The sequence below is a fragment of the Pungitius pungitius genome, chromosome 3 (genome assembly GCF_949316345.1).
Source record: "Pungitius pungitius chromosome 3, fPunPun2.1, whole genome shotgun sequence".
Classification (NCBI taxonomy): Eukaryota; Metazoa; Chordata; class Actinopteri; order Perciformes; family Gasterosteidae; genus Pungitius; species Pungitius pungitius.
In genome coordinates this window covers 16,598,193-16,614,534 of record NC_084902.1, presented here as the reverse complement: position 1 = coordinate 16,614,534, position 16,342 = coordinate 16,598,193, and the positions used below count along the sequence as shown (strand labels likewise).

The 16,342-nt window shown below is 43.3% G+C and overlaps 1 protein-coding gene across 4 annotated transcripts in view; it reads right to left on the bottom strand.

The window, feature by feature from the left end:
* Window positions 1-16,342, bottom strand: part of mark4b (MAP/microtubule affinity-regulating kinase 4b) — a 40,366-nt gene that overhangs the window by 13,875 nt on the left and 10,149 nt on the right. For all 4 annotated transcript variants that reach the window (XM_037467665.2, XM_037467749.2, XM_037467916.2 and 1 more), the window contains exons 2-12: window positions 14,258-14,455; window positions 13,487-13,540; window positions 4,713-4,761; window positions 4,555-4,620; window positions 3,245-3,315; window positions 2,760-2,816; window positions 2,203-2,439; window positions 1,226-1,345; window positions 1,029-1,128; window positions 553-662; window positions 30-228 (exon numbers count right to left, since the gene is read on the bottom strand). In XM_037467665.2, coding sequence (XP_037323562.1) covers window positions 30-228; window positions 553-662; window positions 1,029-1,128; window positions 1,226-1,345; window positions 2,203-2,439; window positions 2,760-2,816; window positions 3,245-3,315; window positions 4,555-4,620; window positions 4,713-4,761; window positions 13,487-13,540; window positions 14,258-14,455 — 1,261 coding nt within the window. The remainder of the gene's footprint in view (window positions 1-29; window positions 229-552; window positions 663-1,028; window positions 1,129-1,225; window positions 1,346-2,202; window positions 2,440-2,759; window positions 2,817-3,244; window positions 3,316-4,554; window positions 4,621-4,712; window positions 4,762-13,486; window positions 13,541-14,257; window positions 14,456-16,342) is intronic.

Genomic DNA, 16,342 nt, shown 5'->3' with positions numbered 1-16,342 from the left:
CTATTCACTACGTCACTGATCTGACTTACAGAAGTCTGAGTGTCGCCTCTGGCGGTGGTAGGTGGAGGCGCTGCGCTGCGCCTTGTGGCCAGTGGAGGAAGAAGTTGCGGCGGAAGAGGAAGAGGAGGAGGAAGAAGCGGCGGGTTTGCTGGTTCCGTTGGTGATGGTGCTGGGTCGGACTCGAGCCAGACTCAGACTGCTTGCCGACCGAGACTCGCCGCCTTCCGTCTGAGGAGAAATATTCACACGTACGTCATGGCTGTAGTCAGGCATGGATTATTTACAGCTTCACTACATGCAACAACCCAAGCTACAACCATGTGAAGACGCGTACAGTTATTTCCAGAAATAAGCAAGATGAACTCATGATACAAAAGGCACCACCTCCTTTAATAAATCTGCCCCCGTTTTGAGACCTTTCTTGGTCTTTTTATAATTGTATTTAAATAGCATCTGGAAAAAGATATACAGTCCAATAAAATTCCAATGAAATTAGCAAGCGATCCAGAGGACGCTCTAAACAAACCAACAAAGGAGAGCCGATGCGCTCACCTCGTTCTTTCGTCCCAGCAGCAGGTACGTAGCGGTGACTTCGTTGTACTTCTGATTTGACAGCGAGTCTCTGATCTCATCTCTGGTGAAGCCCATCCCGACCATCACATCTGAAATGAGACAGGATACGTTAACAAAAAACTCTACAGCTGCACAGTAATCATGCAGGTCGAACTTCTAAATGTTATGACAGGTGCTTCAACAACTCGATCCATATGCAAAACCTGAACTTGACACCCGTATGTTGCATTGTGTAAGTCAGCTTTAATGGGGAATAAATTAGGTCTTTAAATAGGATGCTTATTCAAATTAAGCTTTTTGTGGTGCAATATGCTGGATCTCTGCTATAAACTTTTGGTGGCTTATAAAATGGAGACGTCATTGAGACCATCCCATCTTACAATCACTAAATATTTATCTTACGCAATAGTTTGATCTTGTAAAACAAATTAACAGTAAAAAGGTCTGTTTCTCACCAATCCGGCTGGTGTTGTTTAAGTCCTCGACAGGCTCTGTGTGGGGTAGCAGATCCTCTCCGTCGTACCCAATATTGATCCACTTATCTTTCATTATTTGCTGGTGAGGTAAGAGAAGAGAAAGAGAGCTCAACATTTGGACGCTAACGTGGTCATTTTATGCCGTGTTGTACGTATATGCCGTGTTTCCTCCTCACATCCAGCGAGCAGCGCTTTGCCGGATTGAGGACCAGGAAGCGGCGCAGGATTCCCTCGCAGTCCGTAGACATGTAGAAGGGCACGCGGTACTTCCCCCTCAAAACACGCTCCCGCAGCTCCTGTTCACAACACACAATTGACACGTGATGATTTTCTGCAACAGGGAGACAAAATTAATAAAAGAACGGGACTAAATTGAAACATTGTTTATTTGGTTTGGACTAAATCTGTGTGATGTGATATTGTAACACAAAATGATGAACCAGAAGCCATTTATTGCCACATAAGTTAAACATGCGGGCTTGACTTGGTGCAATATAAGAATAAAATAATAAAGTAAAAGAAGAACAAAATTTAAAACAATATAAACAGATAAGATAAGTACGGTAAAACACACATGTACGACCACATGTTTCCATGGTGAGAAACCACTGAGCAAAAGGTTTCTGGAGGGAGTATTGGGTGAATGGGAGACTCCGACTTGGTTCTTGAGACAAACTGCTGACAGGAATAAACTGTTTCTGTGGCGTGAGGTCTTGGTCCTGATGGACCTCAACCTCCTGCCAGATGGAAGTGGCTCAAAGAGTCTGTGTCCAGGGTGAGAGGGGTCGACTACAAGCTTTCTTCCCCGCTTTAGAGTCCTGGAGGCAAGGATTGTAGCCGATCACCATCTCTGCAGAGCGGATGACGCGCCGCAGCCTGCCCTTGTCGTTGGCTATGGCTGCAGCGTACCACACAGTGATGGATGAGCTGAGGATGGACTCAATGATGGCCATGTGCGGCCTTGGTTAAAATGTTCCCATTTAGTTTAAAACCTCAAGTACTGCAGATTTCTTATCAGGATATGTGGTAATATGTTAACAAAGGAAGCCAGGAAACAGACTGAAACAATTAAAAAATACTACAATTCTTCCAACTCCTCCCCAAAAGCTTTCGGTCCCCTGAAATTTAAACGGGACCACAGACTGTACTGTACCTTTAGGTTCTGTCCGTCGAAGGGCAAGGACCCGCTGACCAGTGTGTACAGGATGACACCCAGGCTCCAGATGTCCACCTCGGGACCATCGTACTTCTTCCCCTGGAAGAGCTCTGGGGCTGCGTAGGGCGGCGAGCCGCAGAACGTGTCCAGCTTACTGCCCTCAGTGAACTCGTTACTGAAGCCAAAGTCGGCTATTTTGATGTTGGCGTCGGCGTCTAGTAACAAGTTCTCCGCCTACACGAAACAACGTAGACAGTGAAACGCAGGCGGAACTATGATCAGCTGAGTGCTGAAATAATATCTGACATATTTCTACCATAGACGAGGAGATGCTCTTTCTACGTTATGAAGTGAATAATACACTTTAGGAAGCTGCCATGTATTCCAGCACATACGGATAAATGGCAGTCATAGTTTGATCATCTTTATCACCTCATATTGCTTTAAAGAACAACTTGTGGAATGTTATGGATAATTGCTGTAAAGTTGAAATGAATTCATTAATACGTGTGAAAGCAGCCTTGATGATTTTTATAATACGGTTGTATATTCACCTTTAAGTCTCTGTGAACAATATTCTTCAGGTGACAATAGTGAACCGCCGAGACAATCTAAGGAGGGAGAAAACACATGAAAAATAGAACATAGCTCAAAAGAAAATGGTAGAGACTGAGCTCCATTTGCACAGTCACCAAATGATGACAACATTACAAATAAGAAGCGCAGGACTAGATTTCCTGCTGTGCGGTCATAGCTCCTGAGGTTCAGAACCACAGTGGAGGAATTCAATCCATTTCTGTATGTCTGCTGGGTTACAAGCGAAGCAGGAACAATAAACAATGAGTCACATCGGAGCTCAAGAAGCTGGGAGTTCAGCTAGAGTAAAGTTTGAAATGCATCATGGACGTGTGTCCTCTTCTTAAGCCGTCCAGAGAGTATTATGTCATGTTTAATTTTAAACCACAAGCAATGGGCTGGGTGTCTGATGCCAACATTTGACTGGGGACATAAGAACAAAGATGAGTGAGGTTTAACTGACCTGTCTGAACTTGGCTCTGGCCTCTTTCTCCTTCATTCTGCCATGAGCCACGAGGTAGTCGAATACTTCGCCTGGAAGGGGGAGAGAAACAAACAGTATTGTTGTAGTTCTGGCAGGAATGTAAGTTATTCTTGTCCAAAAACCTTTTTGAAATGTTTTTTCTGATATTCTCTTGACATCCTGACGGGCGATAAGTGACCCCATTGCTCTAAAAATAAAATAAATAAACTGGTATCTCTGGCTGTTGCAGAAACTGAATAAACCTTTCCAATCATTTCATTTGGCCCGAATGTTATGATAATGTTTGGTTGCATGGCTTTGGCGCTGACGGGACAGGCTGTCGGTGTGTGACTTGCTAGGTTAAGTACGTTTTGGGACTTGTGCTTAGAGCTACTTTCATAACGACGGACTGGATCATTTATTATATCAAGCGTACTCCCGCGAGGATCTCAAGACGACCAACCTGACCAGTCTAATAACCACATATTCAATTAACCTTTTACGAAAAAACGGACACCAACAGCATGCTGCCAATTCTAACGGCATACATCGATACTCAGCACTGCCCCTCTGGAGATTTATGTGAATTCATATTCCCTCAGACTGGGTTTGTGTGCGTTGGAAAATTATAAAACCTCAGTCCGCTAGAGTTTACTGACGTATGTGTCAAGTTTGCACCAATCATTTTCCCAGCATCACAAGAACAAAAGTGTCCTGACGAAGAATACGTGTGTGTGTGTGTGTTTGTTTGAGCGTGGGAAGGAGTGATCTGTGACTTCAAAGAAGCCTCAAGCGTGTATTCCTACTGGTTTGTTAATATTATTTTACAGCTCATTAAAATAAAAACTACTAACTAGCTAAAAACTGCTGTCGGGTCAAATGCAACCATTGAAATGAAAACCATTTCTTGTGTGTATCTGGACTCCAGCCAAACATCTGACTCTAAATATCCTTAACGGTAAAACGGGCTGCGGTTGAGTCGATCGCAGCAGCATGACGGCTGGTGAGCTGCTTACTCCTTATTCGGTATTGGAAGCTGAAGATCAGATCACACAATGTACGGAGGGGGCAGCGGTGAGGGGTTAGGGGATCAAGAGGAGAGAGGAAAGCAAAACAAAAAAGCTACAAAAATAGAGAAAAGTGATACTAAAGAGGATGACCAATGGAGGAGCGCATCAAAGGAGACTTCCACACAAACCAAAACAGGGCAAAAAGAGATCGCTTGAACCCTGAATCGGCGGGTTTCCTGATTGTGATGCATAGCTCGGCTAAAGTGATCAATCTAGTTGGCGAACGAGGACGGCACTCACCTCCGCTGGCATACTCCATTATCAGGTAAAGAGTCTTCTCCGTCTCAATGACCTCAAACAGCTGCACTGTAACACAGAGAGGAAGAATAGGCCTTAACACAGGGGCCAGCATCGAGACACACACACACACACATGACAAGTATTAGTGTGTAACTCACCGATGTTGGGATGGTTGAGAGTTTTCATGATGCGGACCTCTCGAAACAGCTGGAAGAATAATGTGAAAAAGAACAAATCAGGATTTGGGCAAAACTATTAAAAAAATATGAATAATATCAGCATTTTCTCAACACCAATACGTTGACACACTTCATATTCATATTCACTTTACAAAAACAAAATCCTATAATCAAAACAGTTACATGTAGCGCAGAACGTATTTAATGTTTTTAGACAGATTTTAAATTATTTTTAAAATATTAATATTATACAATATGCAGAACATGGAGAAAACTATGATAATTTAATCCATCAGAATGATTTGTATTCAGCTCATCCATAAAGCCCAGCTGGTCCAGCTGGTATATAAACACCTTCCCTTCATTCCCCCACCATATACCTCCAGACCCCAGGCCACCTAAGGGAGTTTCTGAGTGGTGCTAGGCTGACAACCCCACACACCCACCCACACGCCTCATCCTACTTATTTGATGCATTTCTCTTCTCTTCTAACTAAATGTCATCACACTGATGGACGGGTATGAGATGATGATTTTTGAACACCAGATGGAGTCAAAGTAAATTCTAATGTAATCTCACCATAGAAATGATACATTTAAAATGATTACAGTTGAATCAATATTAATTTGAAAATCTTGAGTCACTTTGAAAAGACCCTAAAAAATCTGGTTTTGAACTGACATACATAGGTCAAAGGTCAGGGACTTTTCCTAACTGCACACGTTTATGAGATTCGGCATTCAGCCTAGGTGAAGCATTGATTCACCCACAATTCGTTCCTTTGGGTTCGGTCATTATAGTCAGTACGTGAGACAGCAAACCAAAGAGGCAAATCAACACATTGATAGAAACTTATTTTCTGCATAGTTTTTGAGTCATGTATTGCATCGTAAGTCCCTCTAATTCTCTAAGAATGAATCACACGAGCACAGAAAAACAACAGAGACAAATAGGAGAGAGACAGACAAACAAAAGCAGGAATGCACTGATGCCTTCATTTATGTAGCCAACACTGTGCTGCCCTGGGAGACACCCCCCATCGCTGGTATTATACCGTATTACCAGTTACATTCCTCTCTTTCGTGTTGTCATGGTTACATTTCCTTATTTGTATGTACAGTTAGGATGAAACAGCTTCCTTAAAAGGTATAGTCCAGGTGTTTCTGAAGTGGGGGTTGAATGAGGTTCTGATCCTCCAGTAGGCGAAAAAGTGATTAAACTGGCTATGGAAGCGTTCCTACTTCACCGTGTTCCTGAAGGCACCAGGCATTCAGATGAAAAAGCTCAACGAGCAGCCGGCTGATCCCACGGTGCTACGTCACACTTCTCCTCCAGGCAAGGCCGACTAAGTGCTCGCATACATGCTGCTTCATGCTCGTACTCAACTAAATTAAACATTTCAGACGTGGCCGCTGCTGACTGTGACCTGACCAACAATGTTTCTGCAAAATGCTCCAAATGAGTGCATGTCCAGAGAAACTTAGAAAATAGATGCATATCCCATGTCTTAACCGGAATAAAGTCCATTTGGAATACAGCCGGATTCAGAATATCATGAATATCACGGCCTATGTGTTGGAACATTTTGTAAAAATCTTAAGTAAAGTGGTAAAATGTGATTACATTTAGATCTACCTTCTCATTTGCAAGTACCTTCATCAATTCAAGTACTAATACGTTCTATTACGGACTAATAGTGCATGTAAACAGAGTCACTAGACCGACAGACAACAAATTACACACACAGACATATGACGCTGCTTTGTTGGAGAAGCACACCCCGGGGAACACTCCCTATGTGGTTAGAAAATTAAGAAATTTGCTCCTACTCTTCTCCAAGAGTCCTCAGAGCTCTTAAAATGGGACACTGCAGCGTCATAGACACACGCGCACAGGCCTGGGTGGGTAATTGAATTAAGTGCACGGTGCCTCAGCTGTTCATCTGAGCCTTAAGAAGAATTATCGGCTAAGCCTCTCCTCCCTCACCGCGCTCTCCTGTACACCCACTCACCTCTCTCTCGCATCCCGCCCCACCCTCCTACACCCATATTCACCTCTGTCTCTCCCACATTGCAATCCTTTTTTCTCCCCACTTGGTCCCCTAACAGTAATTAAATCTGTGACCGTTGTTCGCTGTGTTGTTACGTATTTAGAGAGATTAAAAATAGCAACTAGTAATTGTATCCAGAGAACGGCTCACAAGCACCTCATGTTATTTTCTGTCCCTATGGGTGGCTCTTTCTAAGCAGTTTAGGTTTTATTACCGGTCCAGAGTTATCCAGAAAGAGAACACTGAATAAAGCAGTTTCACGTGAAAGATCGTTCTTTGATGCTCATCTTGTTCCTCATAATCGGGCAGATAGCTCCACGACTGACGCAGTCGCAGATGGTGTATGAAGACCGGATCACAGCCTTGATGAAAATGACAGATTACTGTACGTTTCAAAATATCTGGAATTATTTGGGATCATGTACGTAGGCAACTGAAGGGGTCTCACCATTCCTATACGTTTAACATATTGATCCTTTGGCAAGCAAAATATCAGCAGCTGGCCTCGGCCACTGAGCCACTGATTTAACTCAATCAATCCTTTAACGGTATGTTTTAACAGCGTTTTCTATCACACTTTTATGCCCATTCCAGAGGTTAAAAAAAAAACTTTCTTGGTGAAAGCACAAATGTCCAAAACAGAATTTATTCACTGATTCAACAGAACAACTGAGCTCTTTTGCCTTATTATGTTCGCCCTCTCCTCTCCTGGTCATCTCCCATGGCGATGGGCCCCCGCGTCACAGTTGCCATGACAACCCGGGTATTAAATCCCTGGGCTTGAATCTCCGTGACTTACAGGGAAATTGTGGGAAGTCATGGGATGCCGAGCACATGGAGGAAGACCGACACACAGCTGCTGCCATGTGGAGTCCTCATATCACATGTGTGTTGATTTGGGGTTTTGATAAATGAGAATTGTTGCACATGTAATGAAGAACTTAATCCACAACCTTTCCCTTTAAATATGTTTTGATTAAAACTCTTACATGCTTTTAATCACTTCTGGACAAAATACAAACATTTAGTAACCACTTTTCACAATTCCAGGAGATATTTTAAAATCTGACAGCAGTGTATTCTTTTCCAGCGTCCTTCACTTCTCTTCATCGTCTTCTTACCATCCTTTCAGGCAGGATTAATCAACTTTGAAGTACTTACATCCTGTCTCTCCTTGTCAAGAATTATTAATCAACCGCTACGTCGTAGCGCTTACTGCTTTTCTACCAGGAGAGCAACTTAATGACCCACTGTCAGGTCCTTTCTCCCCTTTTCTCCTCCTCACAATGAGAGTTCTGTCGCCTGAGTTTGATTCATGTGTCTGGTCTACAAGTCTGTCTAACCTTTGACCTTTTTATTCAGATTGTGAATCCATTTCTTCCGTGCGTGTGTGCGGGGAGGGGCTGAAGTTGAAATCGGAAAGGGAGGAATTGACTGCACGACACAGCTCAAAAACACTGTAGCTCGCTTCCTCTTCTCTGCCGCAGGGGAGGGGGAGGGGGGGGGGGGGAGTGGGGGGGTGTGAGTGACAAATAACCACACAGGCCTCGCTCTTTACTCCCACGTCAGAGCACCTCCTTTGAAAAACCCTGTGTGTCTTATTGACAGACGGCCCCATTACCGAGATGAAAAAGACATTTCATGGCACTTCAGTCGGTTTGTGGTAACTACCTGCTGCAAAGCTATAACTACAGCATTGTCTGGGTGCGTTACTCGTGTAACACTACTTAACCAGAGCCCCCACCCTTCTTTGACACCAATGATAACCCTTTTAGTTAACACTCAACTACCTGTGGTATGGTCATCAAAATAAAAAAATATATAGTTTTGAGTTCGGCCTTTTGTCAGCCGAAAGTCTATGTGACTCTAAATGGACCTTAATTTACAAAATGAGCATCATGCTGTATTGAAGAAGTCTTGAGACTAGAGATTGAGACAAACTGTATACAATATTTACTGAGAGAATAAATAAAGTTAGAACTAGTCATTTTCTCAGAGATTTCTGTACAATCAGACTTCTTCAGCCTAAAGTCCAAAATGAGCTACGGTCAAATTGCAGAGGCTTAAAATATAAATGTTAACTGCAAAAACGTTACATTTCATTGTCACAAATTGAGAACAAGAATATCCCAAAAATAACTTTTTAATAACAAACTACGTGACAGTAATGTCCTTGAACTATACTTTATATTTAAAACTATAGCACAAAAAGTGAGTTGCGGCGTTGCTGTCCACGGCTGAAAAACAATCCAAACAAATTCAATATTTAAGCAACAATTTCCCACGAGGCCGATAAGCTTGTTTCATCATTGAAAATGAATCACAATAAGCCCACAAAGACACAAATAAGTAATGTGACATTTAATCCACTTCTGCTGGAGACACCTCAGACCTGTAGAGGATCCTTCAATCCTTCGGTTATGAGCGGCGTAACTCAGGGATGTGCCCTCGCTCCTTGTTGCTGGGGAGAGACATCTGAATAGACTTCTGACCTCGCTTCTCCCTTTGTTGCCAGTTGCGGGAGAGCAGCCCTTCCACGCTAACCCAAGACAAGAACACCCTCTGCCCGGCTGGAGGAGCCGCCGCAGTATCATTTCAGGCCGTCTGACCCATATGGTACTACCGCTGACTCAGCTCGATTACAGAAGCAGAGTTAAATATAGTTTTACAAGAGCAAAGATCAAATAGGAGCTTCTCTTCTTCTGCGGTTGCGTTTCCTGTTGCTTTGAGGACGCACTCGTGGGAAAAACCTTCTGCTCCTTTAATTAAACCCATATGCACAACAACAATGCGTAGAGCAACAACAATGGGGTCGCAGCACAGACTACAGCGCAGCGCACACAAAAGCAACGCACATAATGGCATTACACATGCACACAAAAGCAGAGCGGGGACCGTGTCGGGCCGCAAGCCTATCATGCACGTAGGCGCGCCACACATACGCACACACTTTTCTCTTTCTCAGGGTTCCCTGCTCCTGTTCCAAGGCCTCAATAATCCCCCCCAAACTCCACCACCCAGGCCGCCCCTTTTGTCTGGAATTCTGCTGCTGGCAAGGGGGCCGAGGCGAGGGACAACACACCCTTCACAGCATTGGCTGGTGGGCCGCTGGCCTTTAGGGGGGTGGGGGTGGAGGGGGCTGCATTAAAATCGGTCTTGTTTGTTGCCATTACAGCCACGAAGTTCAAAGACCTGAAACAGGACAACAGCTCTTTTTTTTCTTTTAGTGAGGTATTCCTGAATATGTACAAGAGAGAGGACATATTTCTGTTTTTTATTGCACTCTCTGCCTGTTTAGGAGAGTCAGGATTTTCAGCTCTGCTTATGAACACCGTTGTACATTAACAAACATGTGTTTTTCTAAGTTGACTAACATCCAAAAGCCAGAATAATAAATATATCTTTGAGAGTTGCTCTGCAGAGATTAGCAGTAGTTGGTAGTTGCTTTTTACATCCTAAATACCCCAAACTGTTAAAATTAGTATTAATCACAGTTTAGGGAGACTTGTGTTTGTTTTTGATGAGACGTGTGTGATGCAGGCGCTCTCTGTGGGGTGCATACTGCTGGTCTGGAGACATACTCGGGCACTGCAGACGATGGAGAGTAGAGCTGTGTGATTACAGTAGAGCTACTGCTGCAACACAACGCCCGAGGAGGGAGGAGAGAGAAGTGGGACGAGCAGCTAGAGTAAAGAGAACCAAATAAAGGGTTGAGGAAGGGAGGAGTGGGGGGAAGAGGGACATAAATGGGGCATAAAGCTATAATACAGAGAGGATATAGACTGAAGTGTAGCAGAGTGTGAAGAGAGAGCGAGAATTAGGACTTCTATTTAAATCCAAATGTGAATAATACGTCTTTTGATGTTAATGCTGTGAAAATGCTAATAATGAGCATTTCCATTAAGGTACACTGGTGAAAATACACCAAATCTTCCATGAAAGATAAAGATCTGATTACTGCTGCACAAATATAGCCAATGATGCGCTTATTTCACTTTTTATCGGAAGACAAAAGGAGCCGTTTCATACAAGTCCAGCCTCACGTGTGAATAGTTGATTTAGTGGTTTAAAGCCACTTAAAATAAAGTGAATTTGATCAGTTTCTATTACATAACAGTCATAATAACTGCTTCAAGTTGGAAGTTCATCAATTCAAGTACTAATACTGTTTGAGTTGAAATGGATGTATATTTTATGTTATTTTAAATATATATTTATTTTCAGTGTGATCAAAAACATGCCACTTACATTTTTTTGTTCTCAGTTTTACAGACTAAAAACAAAATGTTTTTAGAGTGAATTCACCCCTTTTATAAAACAAAGACTTTTTGACATACTTTTAAACACAATAATGAATTGAGTAAACAATTAGAGTGAAACTGATGTCTGTGATAAAAAATGATGATTATGAACTTGATGGATGACAGAGAAAGAGACTGCAGAATGTGCAGCGAGGGACAAAGAGACAGAGTCACCCGGCCGCTCGCATCGTGTCCTTCAGCCCCGATAACGCTGACTAGACAGGACGCCAATGGAAGAGCTGCGCTATGCAGCATTGGACCACTACAACTCTGCTGCAGAACCAACACACACACACACACACGCACACACACGCCTGGTTTAACAGTCTTAGCTTAAAGATCTGAAGAGCTCGTCCATGCCGTTATTGAGGAGGCACCTCGCTGTAGGACCAGCGGGGGCGAGTAAGGGGAGCCACATGACGCTGGTCAGCACAAAATGGAAAAATCAAAGGTCACTCGTGAGAGGTATTTTCATGAGCTAAACAATTACGGGGATTTCTTAGACATAAAATGATAAACTTCAGTCGATGGAAGTATTAAAAGGGATTACGTCTTTTGAAAATGAACCCTTCCAGTCATTGTCGAGAGTGCAATGTTCCTATTTCCAGAGTTTGTACTGGGTTAAATCGTATTACAACAGAACTGCAGTTGCTTAACAGGTTTAAATTGTATAGTTATTATTGGATAGTATTTGAATATGTTTTCTCTTCTTGACCAGCCTGTAGGTTTTTTCTCATATCAGCAAGTATTTCAGGTGTTGATTTTAGGTGAGATTTTAATTTCTAAAATACATTTTTAAAAATTCACACACACACATGGCAGTTCCGCACAACACGTGCGCAAATGTCCATGTATGCGTGCATGTGTCTCACAAAACACGTTTCCTTTTTTCTTCTTCTTTCATCGCGTGTTGAAGTGAACTGAATGCTCTCAGGACACTTGACAACTATCCCACACCATCAATAAGCCAACTCTGGGTAATCAATGGCCCCAAACCGGGTAGCTAACTAGCCGCGGGTTCATCAATAGGCCTTCTGTGTGCGTGATGCAGCATCGATCTCCATGACGCAAGCCAGTGTTTGTGTGCGCGCTCGCGTTTTGCAGTGACGTTTCTGATAAAGAAGACTTTTAATCGGACAAGGCCAGTTTGGTTGGACTGAACAAAGAGGGACCTGTATGAGCTGTGAGAACCAAAACTTCCTAGGCTTCCAGGCTAAAAGCATCTCTAAATGACAAATGGCAGAAACCAAGAGTAGTCACCTTAACAAAGGTACAATTTAGAAATGATTTATTAAATGAATTGAGTCGGTTTTGTGTACTTTCATATCGATCAAAGTAATCACAATATTATAACTACAACAGTATGTTAAAACCCTAAAATGGCCCTACGGTGCTTGACTTTAAACATTCATTTAAAAAAAAAAAAATTAACTGATTAATCGCAAATTTTGAAAATTCATTAATTGCTAGTTTAGCCTAGCGGTGCTTTAAGCGGTCTGTTTGCCATCTGTTTGACACGTGCAGTAACTCCTCTGCACAGTTCTCCGCTGTATGTCACACTTCTGTTTGGTTTACTGCAAATTGAAAAAGGTCTTTCCATCTTCAAATATTATCTCAACAAATGCCAACAAATAGGCAGCAGGCCAAGCTCCGACAGGAGAGAACCTAGTCTCATTAGAGCGATCATGGTAACACCCTAAAGAAACATAATGTGACCTACATCACTCAGAGTCATTTGACCTTGTTCCAGCGACCAACCTGCAATCAATGACCCTCGATCACTAAACTCAACAGGCCTCTATTTTAACATTTCTAACATGAAGCCATTAAGTTACGGCGTACAAACACACCGGCTTTATGCCTTTCCCTCCAGAGATCAAAGACAAAAAGGAGTGAAATCCATGGAGAGAAAGGTGGGGACACTCATTATGCAGCCAGCAAAAAAAAAAAAATAAGCACACCCTAACGACAGGTGTGCAGGAAGTAGAGACGATAGTCTTTGTTTGACAAACAAAGGGACAGTTGTCTCAAGATTAAACAAATCATCTCAACTGAATTATTCTTCCGCTGTTGACTGGCAGGGACGGCTTCCCCAACACCAGGTTTCGCGTGACAAGCAAAAGGTCAAAGTTCAAATGCCTGGTGCACACGAGGATCATCCGAGAGGCAAAACAACAACTCGTGCAGGCACTGCTGACTGACACCGTGTCACATGACAGACAAACTGCCAGGGTACATTAAAAGCTGCTGATGTTCCCGCCTAACGAAAGGGAAGCGATCAACACAGTCTGACAATCCAAACCAGCTGTATGCCTCATTAATAGTTCTGAGATGGCTGCATGAACTCCTCGACGTGATTCGTCTTCACACACCAACGTGGACGCTCAGATGTGTCACTCACCTTCTGCAGGCTGGTCGGGTTTAGTTGTGTTTTATCGATGATCTTTATTGCAACCTGAGAAGAAAACGACAGAATAATAAAATGAAAACGGACAAAGGAAATCATTATATTCCCAGACAAGTAAAGGGTCTTTTCATAATGTGGCATAAATTCTGGTACCGCTATGCATTCCTACATTTTGTGTCTTTTCACTGTATTTATAAGCAACTATTCAATCTGGCAACCTATATGTAAAATGGTGAGAAAATAACTTTAAACTGGCTTAAAACGGTTAGGGTTATTTTAACAAAATAGTTCCCATTTGCAAACCTCCCAATAAGACTACAGAACAACGTGCTCTGGATGAGAGCATCTGGAATCCTAAATTCCAAATAAAGTGTGAAGAAAACACAAGTGGAAATCCACTAAACAAACGGACAGTTGGATGAGAGGCTTAACAACAATTTGGTCAAAGACTACGTCTAACTGCTGCTGCGAGCCACCGGTATGCAATCACATTGGCTTTATATGGTGGGGGGGGGGGGGGGGGGGCACACCTCTCAAATGAAGCCGGTTTCTGATATGAGACCGTTCCACTCGACTAATGCAGGCCAGGCTTTCTACAAGGGGAACAAATGTACTGAACACTGGACCGCTCTGAGGCTGCACAGAGGGAGCTAACCGAAGGAGAAACTATTCTGGCCTCCAAACCTCGTTTGTTAACCCTGGAGTCTGCTTCCACTCCTCAGCTCCTCCTCCACCTCCCCCTTTTCCTGCCTCCCTGAAACTCACCTCTCTGCCGGTCAGTATGTGTCGGGCCAGTTTAACCTTGGCAAAGTTGCCCTTGCCGATGGTTTTGAGCAGCCGGTAGTTCCCGATGTGCGGCTGCTCGTCCGAGCACAGGGCGATGGAGTTGCGGCATCGGGCGCCGAGCGAGCGGCTCGACCAGCCAGTGCCTTTCTCCGAGCGGCTGGCCGACAGGGAGGTATGCTGCGGAGAGAGAGAGAGATGCGCGTGAGACGTCAGCATAACTGGGACTTAGGATGTGCACCGATACGGTTGCATTCAGGGCTTGAAAAAAGAATCTGTATCATCAGTATCTGTAGGGAACAGACGTATGTATAGCCTCTGCATAGGCGCACCACATGACCTCGACTGTGCTCCCGGGGTCACATGGCTGCGACCTGGTCCAGACATCCGAGGGTGAAACGAGAGAAACCGGGGTCCAACTATGAAAATCATCTGACCCCTCTTAGTCTGCATTCCTCACATTCATGTGAGGCCGCTGGTGCAGGAGGGTCATCACATTGAGCGCTACGCGGGTCACCGGTGCGTGAAAAGTTTGTGACCTCATGACGGATGATAGTGAAAACAAATGACAAAAATAAAAATAAAAAAAATAAACTTGACACAGGCCTTGATATCTTCTGTCCGGCAAACACTGTGACCCGTTAGAGGGGACAAGATGGGTGAAAAGCTACATATTTGCAAAAAGTACAAGTAATTTATTTCAGTTGTTATGTTACACCGTTGAAATTGCCTAAACTACCACAATGCAGAATTTTCTTCTGAATAATATAATAAACTCATTGACTGAATTATTGAACGGAACAATGTGTCATAAGATTGACCTTTATATAACTTATAAATTGCTTGCACTTGTGTACGTGTGTGTGTGTGTGTGTGTGTGTGTGTGTGTGTGTGTGTGTGACTATTCATTAGCTCTGTGATTTATTGATCATATATTATAGATATATTATTGGGCTGTAAAACACAGGGAGTGGAGTGGAACAACAAAACAACAAAATTGTGAACTTTGAATTTATGTTCGACACATCGACATGATAAGCGGAGAAAGATTGCAACTGTGTTCCACGTCATAATAGCAAGTTTCTGTTTGAGCCCCAGAAAAGACATGTGTCCAATACTATTTAATATACATATATTGACTATAATATAATGCAATGACTTCTTCCGTCCCTCCCTGAACTCCACACTGAACCGTTAAGGTCAAGCAAGGTTTGGGGGTCTCGCAACATAAAAAGGTCAAATGCTAATACCTCCATCTGCTCTCCTCCAAGCGGAAACAAAAACATCCCACGGGAACAAACCGGCTTTAACGCCTCATGCAGAAGATCGGAGCAACAAGGACAGAAGAAAATATGAGGGGCTTGTTTTAAATGTATTTTTTGCCAACAATTTTTTTTTAAATATGACAAACCACCCGAAATCTGTCCAATTGACAATACAGACTTAGGCTAAACATGTGCAAGAACAGACAGATCAAATGTAAGACACAAGCAGAGAACACAAAGCCAGCGCTGGGGTTGTGGGTCGTGTTAGGGGTACATCTCTTGGATAGATTTAAGAAAGCGTGCATAGTCTGAACTTCTTCATGGGAGGAAAGGCAGAGAGAAACCTCAAGGGAAATCATGACAAGCCCTCAGCACAATTTCCGCACCACGAGCTCTCATAAAACGCCATCACCTTGAAATGTACCCAATGTGGTAAACACAGCGGTGAGATCACAAGAGCTGATCACACACAACTTTAAAAAAATGAAGGTAAGCATTTCTACAAGAGTCATACGAGTAGTTTTACTGTAATTTCTCAATGATTTTTGAAGGACGCGTTTGAGGGGGTCGCTGCAGCACAACGTTCCTTTTCCAATTCATTCTGCCTCGTTCACGTTCCCCCTCCCACCCCAAATTTATTCAACCCCCTTTTCTCCGCTGGTTCACCCCCCCCAGACAAATCTATGTGGCTCCATTCTCCTCTCTGGGCGCGTCGTCTCTTTTGTCTCACACCGCTATCTTCATTTTCAGGACGACCTCCCATCATTTAGAGCTTTGTGTCGCCCTCCATTGCTCATCCCCC